This window comes from Equus przewalskii, chromosome 10 (genome assembly GCF_037783145.1).
Source record: "Equus przewalskii isolate Varuska chromosome 10, EquPr2, whole genome shotgun sequence".
Lineage (NCBI taxonomy): Eukaryota > Metazoa > Chordata > Mammalia > Perissodactyla > Equidae > Equus > Equus przewalskii.
Window position 1 is genome coordinate 26,252,953 of NC_091840.1, and position 21,243 is coordinate 26,274,195.

Here is a 21,243-nt window from a genome sequence, read left to right on the forward strand (position 1 = left end):
CTTGGGCATGCTTCTCTCCTTCCCCTTTCTCAGTTTCTCACTGTCTCTGGCACTCACGCTCTGCCTGCTGCCTCTCCAGCTCTCTACACCCCTCTCCTGGCCACCCAGCAACAGAATCAGCCCACAGATATCAGGGGGCTGGGTTGCCTTCTTTCCCACCCTGCCCCACCCTATGCCTGGCAGAAATACGATGCCTGGGGGTGCACAGCCTGCACTCAGGCCCCCAGTTTGCCCTGCAGCTCTATTTCTGGGGCACACAGCAGGAGAGCAAGTACGTGGAGCAGAGAGACATAGAATAGGGGAGGTCAGAGATGAAGTTAAATCCTGCCCCAGTTTTAGGAAAGGAATCACGGAATAGGGCCTGAGATATGGGGCTCACACAGCAGTGCGGTGAGGATCATATCCCCCTCCAGGCCCCTCTGGGGGTGGGAAGGCAAAGGTGAGGCTGTCCATGGAGCTGTTAGTGAGTTGGGGGCCTGGCACTGGCTGCATGTGTGTGTGTGTGTGTGTGTGTGTGTGTGTGTGTAGCGGGGGAGGAGATTGTCTGCCTTGTTGGGGAGGATGGGGATCGTTTTTCTGAGTCAAATGTTGGAGGCAGTCCCGGGCTTCTGTATGCAGAGCAGACCTGGCCCCAGGAGGGGGACCCTGGCGGGCAACACCTGGCTGCTCTGTCTTGCAGGAACGCATCTTCCTGACCCTCTCCAATTACATCTTCACCGCAGTCTTTCTGGCGGAGATGACAGTGAAGGTGATGGGGGGTTGGCATTGGTTTAGGGCCTTCTGGTTCCTGGTCGGGGTGGAAAGGATTGGCCACAAGTTGGGGGCAGGGCTGGGGACCGCAGAGAGGTGGCGGTGGTGGTGACTGGTGGGCGTCCCCAGGTGGTGGCGCTGGGCTGGTGCTTCGGGGAGCAGGCATACCTGCGCAGCAGCTGGAATGTGCTCGACGGGCTGCTGGTGCTCATCTCCATCATCGACATCCTCGTGTCCATGGTCTCCGACAGCGGCACCAAGATCCTGGGCATGCTGAGGGTGCTGCGGCTGCTGAGGACCCTGCGCCCGCTCAGGTGACCCCCGAGCCACGCTTCCTCTTCAAGGACACCTCCAACAACCAACACCCCCACAATGGAGTGAAAGCCCACTTCCTGCCTGTGACCGTCACAGGGAACCCTGTCCCCCACATCACTCAGCTTAAACTACAGCCCCAGCAGTTTCCCTCCAAGGGCACCCCTCCCTGCCAGTGACTCCCCGTCTGACATTCTCCTGCAGAGCACAGTACAAGGGGCCCTCATAGTCTTCAGCTGCAGCTCTCCCTTGGGTGGGACTCCATGAGGTAACAGACTCCGTTCAATGGCTTTCCCCACCTTCACCCCCTCTCAGAGCCCACCCACCAGGTAACACTTCTGGCGGGGGGTCTGCCCTCAGGAAACCCTCCCCAATAAGACAACACCTCTGCCCCTACCCCAGAGTCAGAACTTTCTGTGGATTGGGACGATACTGACTGACGAGGGATGCCTCCCTGGCTGTGATGACCCTCCTCTCCACCCCCTTCCCCTCCCTGCCACCCCCTGCATGCTCCCCTCAAGTTCATCTTCCTGTCCCCATAACACGCTGCATCCTGGGTAACACCTCCCTGGTTTGAATCCCCACCCTAGCCCCATCAGGTAATACTTTGACATCCTGGGAGTGGAGGTGGAGGCGTGAGGGTGTAGGGGTGTCTGCATCCTGTTTGGAGAGCTTGTGGGTGGGAGTGCGGATGGTGGGGTCCCAGGAAAAGAACAGCTCTGTGTGACGAGCCCAGAAAGCAGCCCTCTTCCCTCCGCCAGAGCCCAGGATGGGGACCATGAGCCAACACTGGGGGCTGCTCAGCAGGGCAAGGGAGATGGAGTGTCTGAGCTGGAGGAGCCCCTCTTACCCACCTCCCTCCCTCCCCAGGGTAATCAGCCGGGCACAGGGGCTGAAGCTGGTGGTGGAAACGCTGATGTCCTCGCTGAAGCCCATCGGCAACATTGTGGTCATCTGTTGTGCCTTCTTCATCATTTTTGGCATCCTGGGGGTGCAGGTTTGTGGGGGTCTGAGGGCCAGCTGTTGGCAGAAGCCTGAGGGGGGCCTTCTTCTCGGCCTCTAAATCCTGAGGCTTGAGCTGGTGCTGCATTTTTTCCGGAAAGGAATAAACAGAGACACTTCCCTCAATACCCTAGGCCTCAGATCCCTTTGCCTCCTGGGCATTTTTCAGAAAACGGGAAGCCTAGAAGAGGCCCCTAAGGGGAGAGGGCCTCAGAGAGGCTTCTGGCCCTTGATAGCCGGGGCTGCTGTTCCGCCCCTCACGCACTGCGCTCTGGCGTGCAGACGCTGGCCCTGGCCCACAGTCTGCTCAGGGATCCCCTCCCTTCCTTCCCTGCTTGAGTCGGGTGGGCTGCAGGCCAGGTCTGGGGATCCAGGGCCCAGACAGCTGGGCCAGGTTAGCAGCGTGCTGGCAGGCAGGCCGGTGCAGACCCCAGACAAGGCAGGAAGTGGGGGCTGCTGGGGAAACTTGGCCTCTGGCCCAGGGAGGGAACTTGGCTTTGGAGGGAAAAGAGCGGGAACTGCCTGCAGGATTCCACAGGCACCTCCAGGAGCCGGGGAGCCCTTCCAGCCCCGCCTTCCAGCCCCACCCCTCTCCCCTCCTGCTCCAGATGTTTCACTTGCAGGGTAGATAGCTGACTGTTGGGGCAGGAGGAGTTCCTGGGTGGTTGCCCCCTCCCAGTCCCTTCCTTTGGGTTCCTGGGGTATCCATTCTGCCCTGGGGAGGTGGCCATTCTCAGGTTTCCTTAAATTCTCTAGCCCCAGAGACCAGGCTGGGGCCCGTTTGCCAAGGCTGTGTAGTGCCCCTCTGCACGCCCGTTCCCCGTCCCCCTCCCTCCCTTCCTGGCCTGCTCAGGTGAGTCAGGGGAACCCCAGGCTCTCCCAGCAGATGCAGGTCTGCCCTGAGAGGCTTGCTCAGGCCCCTGTTCCTCCCATCCCTCAGATCCCTTCCCCACAATCATAGCCTGGTTTGTTCTGGAATGAGGGAGAGCTTTCCAGTCAGAAAGACCTGAGTTCGAGCCCCTTTTCTGCCGCCTCCTGATTATATGACCTTAATGAGTGAATCTACTTCTCTGAGCCTCAGTTTTCCTCATCTGTTAAGTGGGGTCGATAATACCTAACCCATCCTCACCATTAAACAAGATCCCTCGGCCCCTCCCCAAGAGTGTCTGATTCAGTGGGTGGGGATGGGCCTGAGAATTTGCATTTCTAGCACATTCCCAAGTGCTGCTGATGCTGCTGGTCCAGGGACCCCACTTGAGGAACCACTGGCCTTGCCCTTTCTAGAAAACCAATGGCTGTTCCTGCCATCCGCTCTTTCCCAGCGCCTGCCACATGGCCTTTCCTCCCTCTTTAGGGCCTCTGCTCCCAGGACCCCAGAGGAGGGGGTGCCTGCAGGGAAGCTTCCCTGGCTTGACTGATGCCGGGGCTGAGCGCCTCACCCTCACCCGGGGTGGGCCCGGAGCTCTGAGGCCCCAGGGCTGGGGGGTGGGGGGAGGGGCTGGGGACTTCTGGGCTTCCTGTGGTCACAGTTCACTTCTCTCTGTCTCTGGGTGTGTGTGGCCAGCTCTTCAAAGGGAAGTTCTTCGTGTGCCAGGGAGAGGACACCAGGAACATTACCAACAAGTCTGACTGTGCCGAGGCCAGTTACCGGTGGGTCCGGCACAAATACAACTTTGACAACCTGGGCCAGGTGAGCCCCAGGCTCCGAGGTGGGGGTGGGAGTGGTGGCAGGAGTCTGGAGAGGACACATTCCATGCATAGTGACGCGTGCAGGGCAACTGACTTGCCAGGGCCACAGCTTCATCACCTGGTGCCTGGGTCGTGCCGGTGTCTCCTTGGAGGGCCTAGTAAGGATGCAGAGAGACGATGCGTACATTTGCTTAGCACGGTACAGGGTGCAGGTGTATGGTCAAGACGGCTCCTTTCCTTACTTCACATTCGCAGAAACAGAGAAATGTAGAAAACGAAATAGCTCACTAGGTTTTGCTGGTTCATTTCTCAGACCCTCCCTGGTTTGCGTTTCTGGATTTCCAGGGCTCTGGGGTCCCTTGCTCTATCTGGCTGAGGTCAGAGGGTTTGATCATCTCCCACGGCCCCCTTGGTTTCATACCAGCCCTGGAGGCCTGGGACAGAGAGCTCTCCTGGGGCCTGGAGTGTGATTCCAGCCTAACTTCTGAAGGGCTGAGGTCCCCTGAGCTGCTGCCAGGAGATGCTTGGGGGGCAGGTGGTGAGTAGTTTAGCTATACATCTTAGGTTTCAGGTGGTATCCCTTCTCCTACCCTGCCCCCAGGCTCTGATGTCGCTGTTCGTGCTGGCCTCCAAGGATGGCTGGGTGGACATCATGTATGACGGGCTGGATGCTGTGGGCGTGGACCAGCAGGTAGGGCCAAGGTGGGCAGGATCCATCTTTGGGCTCAGGTCACTTAGCATGGGCCAACTGTAAGCATGACGGGTGTAGGCAACGGACAGAGAGAAAGCAAGGCAGGCTGGCAAAATGCCATCAAAGGGGCATCACCTCGCAGCAGAGGCTGTACTGGTAACTTGAGGGCCAAATCTGGGCATATTTTATTGGCTTGCACATGTTTAAATGATTTTGAATTAGTGGTGAACATTTAAAAATTCGCAAATCTCACATGAAAATCCAAATTTGGGCCTGCTCAGGAGAAGTCCAAAGATCTGGGAACACAGAAGTCAGCTGGAACAAAGAAGCAGCTGCCTCTTTTGGATAGAACATCCACTCTCCACTTTGCCACAGTCCCCACCCCTCCCTAATGCATAACACCAAACCCACATCATTCATTCGCATCACCTTCTGGGTCCCTGTAGCTCACTGAGTTTGCAGGTCCTGTCCTAAGGGACCCAGGCTGTGGGGCAGCACCTGAGACAGGCACCCCCCCGGCTGATGCCTCCACCTGTCCTTGCTGCTCCCCGCCAGCCCATCATGAACCACAACCCCTGGATGCTGCTCTACTTCATCTCGTTCCTGCTCATTGTGGCCTTCTTTGTCCTGAACATGTTTGTGGGCGTGGTGGTGGAGAACTTCCACAAGTGTCGGCAGCACCAGGAGGAGGAAGAGGCCCGGCGGCGGGAGGAGAAGCGTCTTCGGAGACTGGAGAAAAAGAGAAGGAGTAAGGAGAAGCAGCTGGCTGGTCGGTAGTCTTTCCACATCTCTCTGAGCCATGCTTGACCTTGGCCTTGCGACTGTAGGGGGCCAGGCGCTGGGGCCGGGGGCAGGGAGCAAATGCTCCCACCCCCCTCCTCACCTCCTTCCCCCCAAGAGCATGTCAGCCTTTAGAGCCCGCATGAAGCAGACCAGTGTAGCCCCGTGGGGTGGGGGTAGCTCCCTCTGCCCTATGGGGCTCCCCAGGTCTCAGCATCATACTCCCCAGATGAGGCCAGGTGGAAGTTGATGCACGGCCTCTCCCAGCTCGACTCTCAGAGGAGCCTCGTTGGATGAGAATCATGCTACGTTGCCCTGTGCCGATGCCCAGTGACCCAGGGATTGGCTCAGGTGCCAGCCTTGCCCACCCCAGGGTTGGCGAGCAAGCCTCTTGAACCTGTGCCTGCCTAGTGTCTGTAGCTGCTGAGCAAGGCCTCGGCAGAACCTGCAAACGGATGGCATCGTGACATAACCCCAGACCCGCCCTCCCTCCCTATCTCCAGCAAAACTCCCTGGCTTCCCGTCGTTTTTTTGTCAAGCTGTAAAAAAAATCCCCCCTGGCTCAGGGAAGGTCTGAGGTCACAGGAACTCTAAGCTCATGACTCTCTGGCCTTAGACCCTTTAACCCCTCACCTGTGATCTCCAACATCTCTGGGCATTGGCTGGGTGAGACCCCATGCTGTCCCTCCTCACGCTCTTACGCCATGGGTGGGCCAAGACTAAGCGAAAAGACACACAGATTCCAGGAAGGATGCGAGAGAAGTGACAGGCACGGGAGCCCCCTGTTTCTCAGTGTGTCTCCAGGTGTGTCTGCACCTGTCTCCCTGTCTTCAGAGTTTCCGCCTGTCTGTCTGGTACTCGATCATCTCTGTGACTCTCTCTCAGTCACTGCCCACGTCTCTCCGAGTGTCTTTGTGTGTGGGTTTCTCTAAGCCTTTGTGTGTCTGTCTCTGTTTGGTCTGCGGGTTTCCCTTCCTCTCCACCCTTTCACAAACCAGCTCCCTTACGCCGATAAGATGTGCACAGTGCTCTGAGTTTTCCCTTTGATTTGTTGAAATGTGAGTACTACCAAATGGGTTAGGGGCTCTGGGGCCCCTCCCTCCCCTCTGCCCCTGGTTCTGTCTCCTGCTACCTGTGAGGGGCACCTGGAGCGAGGGGAGGAAGTGTGGGAGAGCATGGGAGTGGGTGAGGATGGGACACAGCTGATGCTCCCTGTGAGAGGCAGGGGCTGCTCAAGGCAGAACGTAGAAAGATACTGGGCTCTGGGCAGCGGTAGGGGGTGCCATTCTCCGCGTCCCACATCCTCAGCACCTGTGCCCCAGGCTTCCTGCTCAGCTCTGGGGAAGGGGTGCCACCTCGGCTCTCCCTGTGGATATCTGAAGCTGAGCAGGCTCACTACCCCCAGCAGCCATGCTCCCACCCCTGCTCCATCCGCCCGCCCCTCTGTGCAGTCTGCCTCCTCGGCAGGGCATCTGCAGATGGAATTCTTTTGGCAGGAGGCACTTGTGGCCCTGCCTGACCAGCCGGCTCCCCTTCTGGGGTCTGTAGCCGTCTCAGGTGCAGCTGAGGCCACGGTGTGGGTAGGAGTGGACATCTGTTCTGATGACAGGCTGCCTGCCCTTCCCCAGGTGTCCGACTCCCTGCCCCTGTGACCCTGACAAGCTGGCTGAATTGCTCATTTCCTCAAGCACCCTGTTCCCGGAGTTTGGGGCTGGACACTCAGGACCAGCCACCCATGCTCAGTACACGCCATTCATAGGCAGAGTGAGGGTCAGAGCCAAGGGGGAGCGAGCTGCTGAGGGGGCCCTGCTCAGCCCACCTGGTCCGGCCAGTGACCAATGTCGTGTTTCGTTCTTTTAGATCTAATGCTGGACGATGTAATTGCTTCCGGCAGCTCAGCCAGCGCGGCGCCAGGTACTGCGTCTGGGGTTGCGGGTTCCAGGGCGTGGCCGGGGGTGCGGTCCGGCCCTGCCTGCCCCCGGCCCGCCTCGTGCGTGCGATGCGTGCGGGATGTCCTCTTTGCTCTTCCATCCTCTCGGGTCCAGGGGCTGAGGGTCCCTGGGGAGCTGGGCTCTGTGTCATCCCACGGTCCTGTGCTACCTGGATCAGAGGTGAGGGCCCCCGCACGCCCCTCCCTCTGACGTCTCTTGGATGACCCCCCTTCTCTTCCAAGGCTGCCAAGGCCTGAGCTCCCCAGCCCCTGCTGCCTCTTCCCTCTCCTGCTCCTCCTCCCGTTGGATTATTAGAGCTGCAAATCTCTTCTGTCTCCTTTTGTCTGAAGGGGAGACTTTGATCCAAACAAGCAGCATGAGAGGAACGGAGAGGGCAAGGATTTGTTTTAAAAATGTAATGATGAATAATTGAACAGACTCATTAATAGTCAAGTAAGCACGGTGGCCACGTCATCGCTACAAACAGCAGGAATTGGGGATCAAAGGCCTGAGTTAGCCGCAAGCTTCTCCCGAAACCCCGAGATTTGGGAGTGAGTTGGGTCCTTCTCTTCGAGAGCAGTGTCTCTGGGCCACCGGTCCTTGCTGGTCCTGCCTGCCCTGCCTGGTCCTCGGACCCCTGCTCCCCACAACACGGCCCCCAGACCTCAGACAGAGGTTCAGAGGTCCAGAGAATCTGTGACAGGGTTGCAGGGCCTCGTTATACCTCGGATGTCTCCACCCGGTGGTTCCCAACCTGTTCATCCACAAGGGTCCCCTTTATCATCTCCTCCAACAGACCCCACATTCTGAAAGACTGTCTTTGGAGCTAAGAGCACTTCTCTAATGACTTTGTTTCACCAGTTTTACTAATCAAAGACCTATCTAATTGCTCATCAGAGCTTCTGAGCTGCAGGTTTCACACTGAATAATGGCACAGAACGACCATTTGCCATTAGATTCATCTGTGGGGTCTTAACACAGGCATATGTATGATTTCTTTTAAGCTTTTGGAAATATTGAAAAGAACGTGAGGACCCCTGTGTGGCTGCCTTCTCAGGCTGCGGAGGGCCTGGGACCTCAGGCTGGGAACTGCCGGGCTGGCTTTACCTCTCTCCGCTATCCCACACTCCCCAGAAGCCACTCCAGCAGGTGCCGCCCTGTGGGGGTTGGGCTGTCTGATCGATCGGGCCTCAGGGACCCACCCAAGGGGGGATCCCCTGAGCTGCCATTTGGGAGATCATCCCTGAGGCCGTGGGTGGATCAATGTCTCCCCTCCCTGTGGTGCTGAGCTATGATGTTTGGCATTGATTGGTTTGACCGTCTCTCTCTGGGCTCAGAAGTCTCCAGCGGTTTGTGTCTGGATTGCCTGGGTCCCGCAACTCTGTGTCAGGCTGTACTGAAAATTCCTGATGTGTCGGGGGATGAGCAGAGGGTGGGAGGAAGTGACCTTCAGCTCTCCCTGTGGGTTCACCTGGTCTGTAGAATGTGTCCACACATACATACTCACCCTAAAGTACCACCCTAGCATCAGGCTGGCCCACAGAGGCTGCCCCACCGAGAATTAACACATGCAGGCTCTCATGGGCCTCAAGAACTCCTCCCGACACACCGACTCAACGATACCTACTCTTGTCACTCTCACGCTGCACCCCGACTCTGGGGATGTTCTGCCATGTTCCTCTTGGCACATGCAGGCATATACACTGATTATGATAGTGTCTCACTGTTCCAGCTGGTAATGAGAACCCAGAGACCCCAAACAGGGGCAAAGTTCATCCCATATTCCTCTTACCCAGACCTCGTGTTCTGCCTGTTCTATACCAGAGCTTTTCCAACTTCAGTGTATATAAGAATTACCTGGAGAACATATGAAAACACAGATTCCCCAGCCCCACCCTAGAAATTCTCACGGAGTGGTCTGGGTACCTGAGCATCTGCATTTCCAGTCAGCTCCCGGGGAATGTACTGATCTACCCAGCAGGGTAATGGGGCCAAGTCGCACCCCCTAATCTGGGGCTCCGGGAACCGAATATGGGCATCGCCACACCTCCCGCTAGTCCCACGCCCACCCCGTGCTGCTCCCAGCAGGAGGAGACAGCCAGACCCCAGGGAAAGGCAGAAGGGACGAGTCTTTGATTATCTGGGGAATGGGCCTGACTGGACACCTGGGTCCAGCCCAGCTTCCAGGTGGTGGGAGAGACTGGGGCTGCTGGGCAATCAAGGCAGCCCCAAGTGACCGCTCAGCCTCCAGCACCAGCTCCACTCCCACGGCCACCTGTGGCCCCCCCCTCCATTCACCCTCTCTCCTTCCAGCGGGACCCAGTGATCAGGCCTGGCCACGGAAGCTGAGGGCATGGCCTCTGCCGTGGGGGCCTGTGTCCCTGCCTTCCACCTACTCCCTGCCACTCTCCTTTGCAAACCCTCCGCCCTGGCTGTGCCTCGGGCTCCCAGCTACCCCTACTAACTCACCGTGCCTGTTGCTCCCACTCACAGCCTCACACCCCCTCCTGTACCTCTCCTCTGCTCCGGCCCCTGACTGTGGGATTGACAGTCCTGGAGGTTCCCTTCTCCCCACTGTCTGACTGGTATTTTCTCTGCCTAAGGCAGCTCATACTGGTGGGAGGCAGGGAGATGGGGCCAGGGCTGCCAACATGCCAGTGACCACTAGTCAAGGGCTACGGCCACGGCTCTCAGAGCAGCACACGGGCCCAAGGCTCCTGCCAGGGGGTCTCTATTTCTTCTCTGAGCCCAGGTCTTGCCTTTAGAACTGAAGTCCGGGGAGCAGCAGGGGCGTGGCATCATCCAGAGCCCAACAGCGAGGGCCTTTGGGCAAACTCTTTGAGGGTACCGTCTGGGCCAAAACCCCATGGCCTTTTGTCTAAACCTGCCTGGCAGCTGGCAAGGAACTCGGGCTGGGAGTTTGGGTTCTGGCTCGGTCACTGTCTCACAGTGTGTGGACGACTGGCTTTGTGCTGAGTCTCCTTGACTGTACAGGCAAAGGGCTGGCGGAGGAGAGGCTGATCAGATTGGCTCTGGTACTCTGGACCTGTGCTCTGCTGGGGGATTTCTGGCAGCCTCGGCACCTGCTGCTCTGGATAGGACCGGAAGTAGAGGGGCCTTTGTATAGACCTCGGTGGCCTGGGACTGGTCACTATGAGCAGATGCCCTGCCTCAGTCGTCCTGTCCCCACCTTCTCTCTGGGCCACTTGGAGGAGGGTCCCTGGCTGAATCCCAGCCCACCGCCCCTCAGACTCCTGGAGCAAGGCCGGAGGCAGCCATGTTGGTGGCAGCAGCTCCATTTGGCCTGGGGCTGCCTACACAGTCAGACAGGGGTGACAGGGGAGAGAGGGGACTCTCCCACCCTCTCCTCTGCATTGTCTCAGCTAATAATGGGGCTAATAAGGAGCCACTTTTTCTAACCTAATTGTATTCAAACATTTTAGTTAATTCTCCGTTCATATTTTAGCATAATGGGATCGGTGCTCTCGGCACTTATGGAGATTAATGCAGAGAAAGAGTTCCGGCTGCTAAGGCAACGCAGGGCGACTAGCGCCCTCTGGTTCTCGTGGTACTGAAAGAAGGAAGCAAGAGGCCCGCTAGCCGGCTCCACCCTCCACGATCGCCATGTGGATGACCCGCGGCCTCTTGTGGTGCCCTGTCCTGGTCTCTCCATCCCCACACTCCTGGGGGGCAGGAGGGCCGCCTGAGCAAACAAAGCCACAGTTGGCTGGCCCATCTCTGAAAACAAAAAGAGGGCCTATCGCACCACATGGTGCACCAGAACATTCCGGACTTTCTGCCTCTTGGTTATCCATACCTCAAGGCCAGTGCTGGAGAGTGGCATCCGGCGATGCTGAACATGCAGCTCTTGGGCGCTCTTCTTCCTTCGGCCTTCGGTGGGGGCCCACCCCAGGCCACTCCCTGCCTCAGTTTACCTCTCTGTTAAATAGTCCTCTGCATGGGAAAGGACACTTATATCTGAGCTGGCCTGGGCTCAAAGCTTCCTGCTGCCCCTGAGCCAGCCACCCCTGGCACAGTCCTCAGAGGCTGCAGCCCTTGCTGGCTGGCTTCCGCCCTAGACTTCCTGAGGAGGAAGGGCTGTCTGGGACCTGGGGCTGCCCAAGCCTTCCCGTGCAGAGCCTCTTCTTTCTGTGTGGCTGCCTGGGAGACCAGTCTGTCAACTGCCTCCAGGTGACATGGATCCCCAACTTGGCCTGGCCTAACCTCAGCACCTGGAGGAGGGGCCCTCTGCCATCTCCTGCCCCCAGATTCATTCTGCCTGCTTAGCAGGCCAACCTTTTGGCACCATGAGTTTTATAACTAAGTGGTTCACTAATTACGAGAGAAATATTATGCCTCTGACAGATCTCAGACAGTGCTTCCGGCCCAGCCTGCGATCTAATGCTGCCCTGACACCCAGGAGCAGGCTGGGCATTGCCTCATTAGAAACTGGGTGAGTCCTTCCGGTGGGCCCTCCCAGATGACTCTGGGACAGAGCAGAGCCCCGTGGCCTCCCCTCTGCCCTCCCCGACATGGGGGTACAGGAGGCCCAGGCCCTGCCCCCACGGAGGCCATCTGGGCGGGTCAGTGCAGCCAGCCAATTTCCAATGTCCAGTTTTATCTCCAAATCCCAGCTCTGTGTAATCTCTGCTCCCCTCGAAGGGCTGAGCCTGGTGAAGGAGCAAGAGCCTTCGCCTCTCAGTTGATGGAGCTTCCTCTGAGCCCAATAAGACCAGTTGTTTTTCATCTTATTGATCCGGCCTCGCTGCGGAACACTGAGTCGAGGGCGTTATGAGGGGCTGGTGGATTTTGGAGGCTGCCTCGGGGTGGGGGCTCACCTGGTGTCTAATGTGGGTGGGGAGCTCTGCATGTCCTGACCCCATCTGCACCCAACTGTAGCCAGTAGAACAGATGCTTGGTTGGGAGATGCCAAGAGAGCTGCTCCCCACCCTGGAAAAAAGGACAGTGTGTGGAGAGCAAGGATGCTGATGACACTGGAATGTTTCAGCTCTGGGGTTAGAGGCTGGTGGCTGTGAGGGGACTGTGGGTGGAGGGGGCACAGGGGACAGGGGGCCGATGGCTGCTCTGCTCTCCTCCCTGCCCCACCAGAAGCCCAGTGCAAACCCTACTACTCAGACTACTCCCGCTTCCGGCTCCTTGTCCACCACTTGTGTACCAGCCACTACCTGGATCTCTTCATCACGGGGGTCATCGGGCTGAATGTGATCACCATGGCAATGGAGCATTACCGGCAACCTCAGGTGGGAGCGAGTGACCAGCCATCCAGGCCATGCCTCCAGCTGTAGGGCAGCAGGGCTAAGGCTCACCCAGCCTGAGCTGGGCACTCCACAGGGGCTCCTCTTGTACCCCTTGTACCCCTTGAAGCGACCCTTGGAGGTGGGTATCATCTTGGTCTTACAGATGAGGACACTGAGGCTCAGAGAGGTTAGTTGACTAGATTGAGGTCACACTGCTAGGAAGTAGAGGACCTGATTTCTTCACCCAGAAAATATTTACTGAGTGCCTACTGTGTGCTGGGCTCTGGACCTTTGAGGGTACAGAAGGCAGATCAGTGCCTGCCCTTCAAAGTTAGGTTCTAGTGAATGGCCAGCTCCAAAACTCACCCATGATCTTGCCACTTTTCAAATCAGCCTCTCTTGGCTGCCCTCCAGGCCTCAGTTTCCCCATCTGTAAAATGAGGATGTTGAATTGGTAATGCACAAGGCCCCTTCCAGGCTCTGTGCCGTCCAGCACATTCTCACGTGGTCTCCTCGCCATCCCTCAAGGAGAGAGATCCTTTAGTACAAATGTGAATGAGGATCCTACCCTATCCCGCAGTAGTGGCCAGCGGTCCGCCATCCTGGTGGGGACAGAGAAGAAAGATCCCCTTAGACCACCCTGTCTCCCGGATCTGGAAGGAGTAATGGAGAGGGAGGGGCAGACACGCTCCCTGGCCTTAGGAGACCCTGCATCGTGCCCCTCCCTGCCAGGTCCTAGACGAGGCTCTGAAGGTCTGCAACTACGTCTTCACCGTCATCTTCGTCCTGGAGTCCGTTCTCAAACTCGTGGCCTTTGGCTTCCGGCGGTTCTTCCAGGACAGGTAGCAGAGAGGGAGGGGTGTGGGAGAGCGGGGGAGGGCGTGTCTCCGGGGAAGGGTAAGGTGCCTGAAGACCTTTCTTGACTCCTGAGGTTCAGCCTCCAATCTAGGACCACCCATGGCTGATGGCCAGGTGAGGTGGGGGGGGGGGGCGGGCGCATCCAGGGCCTAGAAGATGGGAAGGAAGGGAGACAACTTGACAAGACAGGGCCTGGGGGACACTGGCCGCTGGAAATCAATGTGGTCTAGAGTGGGGCTTAAGAGCACAGAGCCTGGAGCCACACTGCCTGGACCAGATTCGAAACCTGGCTCCATCGCTTAGAGGCTGGTGACCTCGGGTAAGTTACTTTGTCTGTGCCTCAGTTTCCTCATCTGTAAATGGGAGATAATAACAGTATCCACAAGAGAGTTGTGAAGATTATGAGTTCCTATTAGAAAAGCCCTTAACAGTGCTTGGCACACAGCAAACACCATATATGTGCTAAATTAAAAAGTGAATGTATAAAAATGAAAAGCAGAGGCCCTCAAGCTAAAGTTGTAGCCCTACCTCTGCCACCAACTGGCTGTGTGACCATAGATAAGCCACATCTTCTCTGCAGGATGGGGAGGCTGGACCAGCTGACCTCCACCCTCCTTTCTCCAGCCACTTGTGTTGCCACACTCTCCCTTCCCTGTGGTGCCCCTCCCCCACTCAGGGAGCTGTGTCCTGGGCTTTCCAGGTGGAACCAGCTGGACCTGGCCATTGTGCTGCTGTCCATCATGGGCATCACGCTGGAGGAGATCGAGGTCAACGCCTCGCTGCCCATCAACCCCACTATCATCCGCATCATGAGGGTGCTGCGCATCGCCCGAGGTGAGTACCTGACCGCCTGCCCACCACACCCACCCTCCCGGGTGTCTGGCCCAGGGGTCAGCTCTGTGGCTGCTCAGGGACTGGGTGGGTGTGGGTTCCCATGGGTCATTCTCCCACCCTCTGCCAAAGGAGAAGGCTAGGGGCAGGGCTGAGGGTGGGGGTGGAGCCTGGCAGCCTGGCTGTCCAGGGCTGGCCATCCCTCTAGCCACAGCCCTGGCCCTGACCCCAGCTCCACCAGCTGTGTGACCTGGGACGCAGAGGGGCCAGCTCATGACTTTGTCCTGTTCTGCAGTGCTAAAGCTGCTGAAGATGGCTGTGGGCATGCGGGCGCTGCTGGACACGGTGATGCAGGCCCTGCCCCAGGTAGCTGGGAGGTAGAGGTGGGTGGGAGGGGTCCTCTGGGGGAAGATGTGCTCTCCAAAGGGGCCAGGGGCTCAGGGAAGCTGGCTGGGAGATCCAGCGGCACCTTTTCCATTTCTTCTCCTCTTTTCCAGGTGGGGAACCTGGGACTTCTCTTCATGTTGTTGTTTTTCATCTTTGCAGCTCTGGGCGTGGAGCTCTTTGGAGACCTGGGTGAGTTGGGGTAGGGAGGGCGGAGGAACCAGGCCTGGAGACCCAGGGGCTCCTGGGCTAAGGTGGGCCTCTCTCCCCTTCCCTCCTCCTCCAGAATGTGATGAGACGCACCCCTGTGAGGGCCTGGGCCGGCATGCCACCTTTCGGAACTTTGGCATGGCCTTCCTGACCCTCTTCCGAGTCTCCACAGGTGACAACTGGAACGGCATTATGAAGGTGAGAGCCCAGCACTGCGGGGTCCCTCCCAGGGCTGGCTCAGTCCCCAAGGAGACAACCCCACTTCTTGAGCCAAGATTCCCTGGCAAGATGAATAAAAGCATGTGACCTTCTATCCCCTATGCTGGAACACTCTGGAACTCCCTCTCCCCAGGACATGCTCCGACTCACACCTCCCAGGATAGTGTCTAATGCTCCTCTGCCCCCAGGACACCATAACTCCCTCCTCCTGCCCTTCCTTCTCCTCCTTCAATGCTCTGTGACACCAGTGACCCGATTTCCCATGATGGCTCCGTCTGCTGTCCTCGCGGCCTCACCCCTCTAACCCACCTCCCCCAGGATACCCTCCGGGACTGCGACCAGGAGTCCACCTGCTACAACACGGTCATCTCCCCCATCTACTTCGTGTCCTTTGTGCTGACTGCCCAGTTTGTGCTGGTCAATGTGGTGATCGCTGTGCTGATGAAGCATCTGGAGGAGAGCAACAAGGAGGCCAAGGAGGAAGCCGAGCTGGAGGCCGAGCTGGAGCTGGAGATGAAGACACTCAGCCCGCAGCCCCACTCACCGCTGGGCAGCCCCTTCTTCTGGCCTGGGGGCCCCGAAAGCCCTGACAGCCCCAAATCTGGGGCTCTGCATGCAACGGCCCATGCGGGAGCAGCCTCCCGCCTCTCCCTCGAGCACTCGACGGTGAGCCTACACCCACCCAGCCGCGACGGGTTGCGGGGATGGGACAAGTGGGGTGGTGGGGGGATGGGGAGCACAGCGGCTCAGTGGGTGGGTGGTATACAGGGAGTGGCAGCACAGCAGACTCAAGGGCTCCTCCTGGATCCTTCTGCCCCTCCTGCCTGGATGCGGAGGGGACAGCAGTCCCTGACCATTCCCCAGAGATGCCTGCCCACACTCACTGCACAGGGTACCTACCCCACTACCCGCTGGCACATGTGCTGGCTCATCCAGCCCCTGTACCTCCAGCCCGGCCTGGCTGCCCTTCCTGGCTCTTAGGTTCAAGGCTAAGTTTTCTGTTTCCTTCCTGTTTCTTTCTTACCCTTGCCCGATTGCCACACCTGTTTCCTTCACACCCTTCGACCTGCCTGAGTCCATCTCTCAATCCTTCCACTGATCTTCTCTTTCCTTCTCCCTCTCCCTGTGGGCTCGGCTCATCTTCTATCTCCCATCTCCCATCTCTCCTTCCTCCTCCCACACCTCTCTCCTCCCCACCTTCCCCATCTCGTCCTCTTTCTCTGTCTCTTTGGTGCTGTGTGTGTGTGTGTGTGTGTGTGTGTTTGTGTTCGTGTGTATGTGTGACCTCCTCTTTCTCCCTCTGTGTCTCTTGTCAATCCCCTGCCATGACACTTCCCATCACTGCCCTCTGACCCCCGCTCCCCTGACTCACCAGCTCCCCTCATGGGCTGGTCCTCCCCAGGACAGACAGCTGTTTGACACCATATCCCTGCTGATCCAGGGCTCCCTGGAGGGGGAGCTGAAGCTGATGGACGAGCTGGCAGGCCCAGGGGGCCAGCCCTCTGCCTTCCCTCCCGCTCGCAGCCCGGGCGGCTCCGACCCACAGGTTACTATGTCCCAGTGCTGTGCCCCCTCGCCTGACCGTGCTGGGCTGTGCCATGCTGTGCTGTGCTTCTGGGGAGGTGGGGGTGTTTCCTGCTCACTGGGTATCTGGAAAAAGAGCAGCCTCAGGGCCTCACTTGAGCTGTGGGCTTGGCAGGAGGCAGCCAGGGGTTCTTCAGGCTGAGATCAACCTCTGGAACACATAGTTGGAAGGTAGAGATGCTGAGATTGCACTTCTGAGGGAGAAGGATGGATGGAGGAGGGGTTTGGAGAGGGGGCCTTTCTAAGAAAGAGGCTGGAAGAGAAGAGGTGGATGGAGCAGAAGACAAGTTGGCAGTGGGACCTTAGGGGGTTGAGGAAGTAAGATGCCAGATCCAGGGGAGAAGGACCTCTGGGGATAGTGCAGGTGGCCAGGGGACCCACTGAGGAACATGTCTTAGGCCACCATCTGCTTCTTCTCTGTATTCAGCATCCACCTCCCTACCCCCATCCTCCGTTTGGTGGCTTTTTAAGCCATGGAACCAACTGGGCATGGTGGGTGCTGTCAGTAGCCAGGGAGTTCTGACCTGGTCCCAAGAGGGAATGGAAGACTCCAGATCAGAGTGGATTTTGGGACCCTAGTGTGAAATAGGACATGGCTTCTTCCCCAAGCCCAGCCCCTTCCCACAGCGCCACATGTTGTCCCCTCAGACCCATCGAAACGTGTATCTTCCATTTTCTGGGGTCCTCCTCTTCTTCCCTCACCACCTGTCTGGCTGCCTTTGACACCCTCCACTTGCAGATCACCCCGCCACCCTTCCTCCTAGGTCAGGGGCTACAGGAAAGGCCCCAGGAGACGTGGAGTAGAGGCAAGGAGACACGTGTCAGCTGGACATAGCACAGCCTAGTGCTCTGCAGGCCCTGTTGGGTGGAGGCGCGGGCAGGCCGGCTCCCGGTGCCTGGAACACCTGCGGCTGGATCCAAAGAAACAGATAGTGACGCTCACAAGGAAAGGGCCCTCGCCTCTGGGGTTCCTGACCTCTGGTTCGGACTCAGTCTCAGATAGGCTACAGGGACCTGAACCTGGCAGTGGCCTAGAACGATCAGTGGGAGACTGAGTCCTTTCCTGAGGCTTCCCATCCTGAAGGAGGCTCCTAGGAAAAGGTGCTGAGAGAAAAGAGGACGTGATGAGAAGGTGACCATGGCAGCCAGCTCATCTGGGAGGGATGGCCCCACTCCTCCCCCGGGTCCTGGAGGCACTGAAGCCCCCCTGCCAATCCCAGGTGAGCCAGCCAGATGGTGTGGTGGCTCACCCACGTGTGCCCAGTGCAGGCTGGCGGGAGGCGAGCATCTCCCAGAACCCAAGCAGGAGAGGGCGGCGCTGCTGGCAGGCGGAGGAGGGCCCGGGAGGGGAGATGCCAGAATCTGGGGGCAGGCCAAGTCCTGCCAGGCTTTTGGAAGTGGAGAGAATAGGCAGAAAACAGTTGTCAGATTGGTGGCTTTGTCCTCAGGGCCCCCCACGCTGCTATGTCTGTGCGGAGAGCAGAGAGGCGCTTTGCTGGCCTTTCTTTCTTTTCTTTTTTTCTGATATCATCTTCACGGGATTCAAAAACCCTCCCCACTCCCCGCTCTCTCCCTGGGTGGTGGCAGTGTGGGAGGGGGCCATTCCGGTTCCTGGGGTCTCTTTAGAATATGTCTCTGCGTCTCCTGCTTTGTCAGTGTTTGTGCTGGCTCTTTGGTGCCTGCCTCAGCCTCTCTGATCGGAGCGGGGGTTGAAGTTGGGGGAGGGGAGGCACTGTCAGTTTACTTAGGAAAGGGGTGGGAAGAGAGAAGGGTGGCCTTTTTCCTCTCTGCTTCGTGAAAAGGGGGAAAGGAGGGCTCTGCGTGTGTGCGTGCGTGTGTGTGCATGCACACGCGGGAGCGTGCGCTGTCCTGGTTTCTCATGCCTGATCATCTCTCTCCCTGTCTAGATCCCTCTAGCTGAGATGGAGGCTCTGTCTCTGACGTCAGAGATTGTGTCTGAACCATCCTGCTCTCTAGCTCTGACGGATGACTCTTTGCCTGATGACACTCACACTCTCTTACTTAGTGCCCCGGAGAGCAATGTACATACACACGGCCCCTCACTTCTCCCTCAGCCTCCCCAGGGGCTGGGCTGGCTGCAGGGCTCCAGATCCCTCCCCTCTCACTCTGACACCAGGCTCCACCAGAGGTATCAACCGGCAGGCACTGAGTGCCCCAGCCTTTGCTAGGTCTTTCAGATTCCTCTCTGTGGACAAAGAAATCGGAGATTACACTGGGACCTCCCAGAAGGGCCCAGGGGCGGCAGTTGTGAAGGGTTAATCCAGATGCCCAGAGGTGGCATCAGCCAGCAGGCCAAAGGGCCTGCCTGGAGGCAGAGTCGGTCTATGTATTTGGAGCCCTGTGCAAGCCAGCCCTCCCCCTGCCTGCACCCCTGCTTCCCCCACCCCAACATGAGCCATTTGCCACCACGTAGGAGGTGAGAGCCACATCTCTGCTGCCACCACCATGCCCTTCTCCACCTGGGGGGCCGTCCTGTCTCCTCCGTCACTGTCCCTGTATGTCCCTGCGTTCTGGGGGCTTCCTTGTGTTTGACAGCTGCTCCCCCCTTGCCTGGCTCCCTGTCCCCCTCTGACTCTGAGCAGCCCCCTCCTCCCTGTCTTCCCCCTCCTCCAGGGACTTAAGAAGGGACAGAGACCCCTTCCTCACAGTAGGGCTCTGCTGGGGCAGGGCCTTGACCACAGCCTGGGGTCCCTAGGGGTCTTAGGGTGGCTGGCAGACGTGGAACCTGGGGCTGAGGGGGAAGCAGAGGATCCCGACTGAGTTCCAGCACAGCCATTCTCAGGCCTGCTGAGGCTGCTTAACTCGCTGGGCCCTCATGGGGACAGAAACCCTACAGCCTCTCTGAGAACTAGGATGATGGAAAAATCTCTTGGGAGCAAACCTTGTTTCCCTCTGGCTGGGGTCAAAGGCTGATTATTGCCTTTCTTTAAAATAGATTCAAAAAACCCACTCCCACTCTCAGTCCTCCCACTAAGTGAGGACCTGAGTCCACAGTACCCAGGCCTTGCCCCACACCCCCCACCTACCAAAGTCATTGTGTAGTTGAAAGTGGGGGAGACAGGTGGGTGAGCCAGCTGTGACATCCCCTAGTGATCATCTGTCATTCAACCCACATTAACCCAGCCACGCCCAGTGCTGAGTGCTGGGGCTGCCTTAAAGAACTGGATGGTGAACCAGCCTCTGCTCTGCAGGCAGTCCGGGCTGCCAAGTCTCCTGCTCCCTGGGAGGGTCCTTGCCACTCCCCAGCCCCTCATGGCCCCAGCACAGGGACTCGGGGGCTGCTGTTAGCTTTTAATCCTTCACTATGCTGCGTCAGAGCCTCTCAATGGGGCCTTGAGAATGAGCTCTTGGGCCACCTGTGGGGCTGGGGGCTAGGGCTGGGGGCTGCTCTCCCTCCTTTGGACACCTCCTCACCCCTTTGCCATCCCCACTGGGAGCCTCCAAGCTGATGCAGTATGGATCATTTTCTGGGGCCAGGGCCTCCTCCCACCCGCTTCTTCCCTGTGTGTGGAGGGTTCATCCATGTGTCTGCCCCTTCTCCTCAAGCACACTCATTCCATCCCAACTTGCCAGGGGAGGGGATGGGGGCCCGGGTCTGGGGTTGGGTTCTGGTTTCTGTTGTCCAGCTCCACCTCAGCTACCCAATCCGGACCACCCCTCTTCCTCCACCTCCCTCCCCTGTTCCTTTTGCAGATGGAACGCCACCCTGAGGAGGTGCCCCTCTCAATGGGACCAGACCTGCTGACTGTGCGGAAGTCTGGGGTCAGCCGAACGCACTCTCTGCCCAATGACAGCTACATGTGCCGGGATGGGAGCACTGCCAAGGGGTCCCTGGGACACAGGGGCTGGGGGCTCCCCAAAGCTCAGTCAGGTACTAGGGCTGGGGGCAGGTGGGCTCGGCTCACACCAGGAGACCCCGTCCTTGCCTAAGCCTCGTCCTGACCCAGGAAGGGGGTGCTGAGACAGCAAAAGAGGTCTCACCTACCTCTGAGGAGCCCCCAGACTGAGGGGGGTGGCTTTCAATCCAGCGTGAGGTGATGTGGTGAGGGTGGATGCCCTGATTGGGGAGGGAGAGTGGACGAGAGGGGACTCAAGCTCTTTTCTCTCCTCCTCCCCCCATGCTCCTCCCCCACAGGTTCCGTCCTGTCCGTTCACTCCCAGCCAGCAGACACCAGCTACATCCTGCAGGTTCCCAAAGATGCACCCCATCTGCTTCAGCCCCACAGCACTCCCACGTGGGGTACCATCCCCAAACTGCCCCCGCCGGGCCGCTCCCCTTTGGCTCAGAGGCCACTTCGGCGCCAGGTAAGCAGGTGGGCATGGGGCTGGGGGCTGGCCTCTCTGCTGGGAATCCTAGGCTGGTGGTAATGACGGGGATTGACACTTTCATTCTCCTAACCAACATTTATTGTGTGCCAATGATGTGCCAGATTGAGTTTGAGGTACCAGGGACACAATGCCAGGCAAAGCAAAAGCGGTCTGTACCCTCCCTTGTTTCCCTGAGGAGGTCTGGAGACCAGAGGGGGGCCTAGTTACCAGGGATACACATCAAGCTGGAGGAAGAACCCAGGTCTCTGGACCCCCTTTCCCCAGCCCAGGGCTGCCTCCGTATTCTCTGTACTTCTAGACCTAGTTAAGGGGCATGAGGCATGTTTTAGGTCTCTCCACCTTTGGCCAAGCCGTAGGGCCAGCTTCCAGAGCCCACGTTCCAGGGGCACAGAGC

General features: G+C 58.5%; 1 protein-coding gene across 15 annotated transcripts in view; it reads left to right on the forward strand.

Annotated features, from left to right (window-relative positions):
• CACNA1G (calcium voltage-gated channel subunit alpha1 G) overlaps nt 1–21,243 on the forward strand; it is a 63,144-nt gene that overhangs the window by 40,087 nt on the left and 1,814 nt on the right. For 2 of the 15 annotated variants that reach the window (XM_070560695.1, XM_070560696.1), the window contains 17 exons: nt 680–748; nt 880–1,064; nt 1,933–2,059; nt 3,629–3,754; nt 4,355–4,444; nt 5,000–5,213; nt 12,265–12,416; nt 13,146–13,255; nt 13,972–14,105; nt 14,398–14,468; nt 14,600–14,678; nt 14,773–14,894; nt 15,234–15,581; nt 16,318–16,461; nt 18,407–18,541; nt 20,214–20,391; nt 20,656–20,825. In XM_070560695.1, the coding sequence (XP_070416796.1) occupies nt 680–748; nt 880–1,064; nt 1,933–2,059; nt 3,629–3,754; nt 4,355–4,444; nt 5,000–5,213; nt 12,265–12,416; nt 13,146–13,255; nt 13,972–14,105; nt 14,398–14,468; nt 14,600–14,678; nt 14,773–14,894; nt 15,234–15,581; nt 16,318–16,461; nt 18,407–18,541; nt 20,214–20,391; nt 20,656–20,825 (2,454 nt within the window). Of the gene's footprint in view, nt 1–679; nt 749–879; nt 1,065–1,932; nt 2,060–3,628; nt 3,755–4,354; nt 4,445–4,999; nt 5,214–7,084; nt 7,139–12,264; nt 12,417–13,145; nt 13,256–13,971; nt 14,106–14,397; nt 14,469–14,599; nt 14,679–14,772; nt 14,895–15,233; nt 15,582–16,290; nt 16,462–18,406; nt 18,542–20,213; nt 20,392–20,655; nt 20,826–21,243 lie in introns of all 15 variants that reach the window. The other 13 variants (XM_070560699.1, XM_070560702.1, XM_070560703.1 and 10 more) reach the window with 9 other exon arrangements.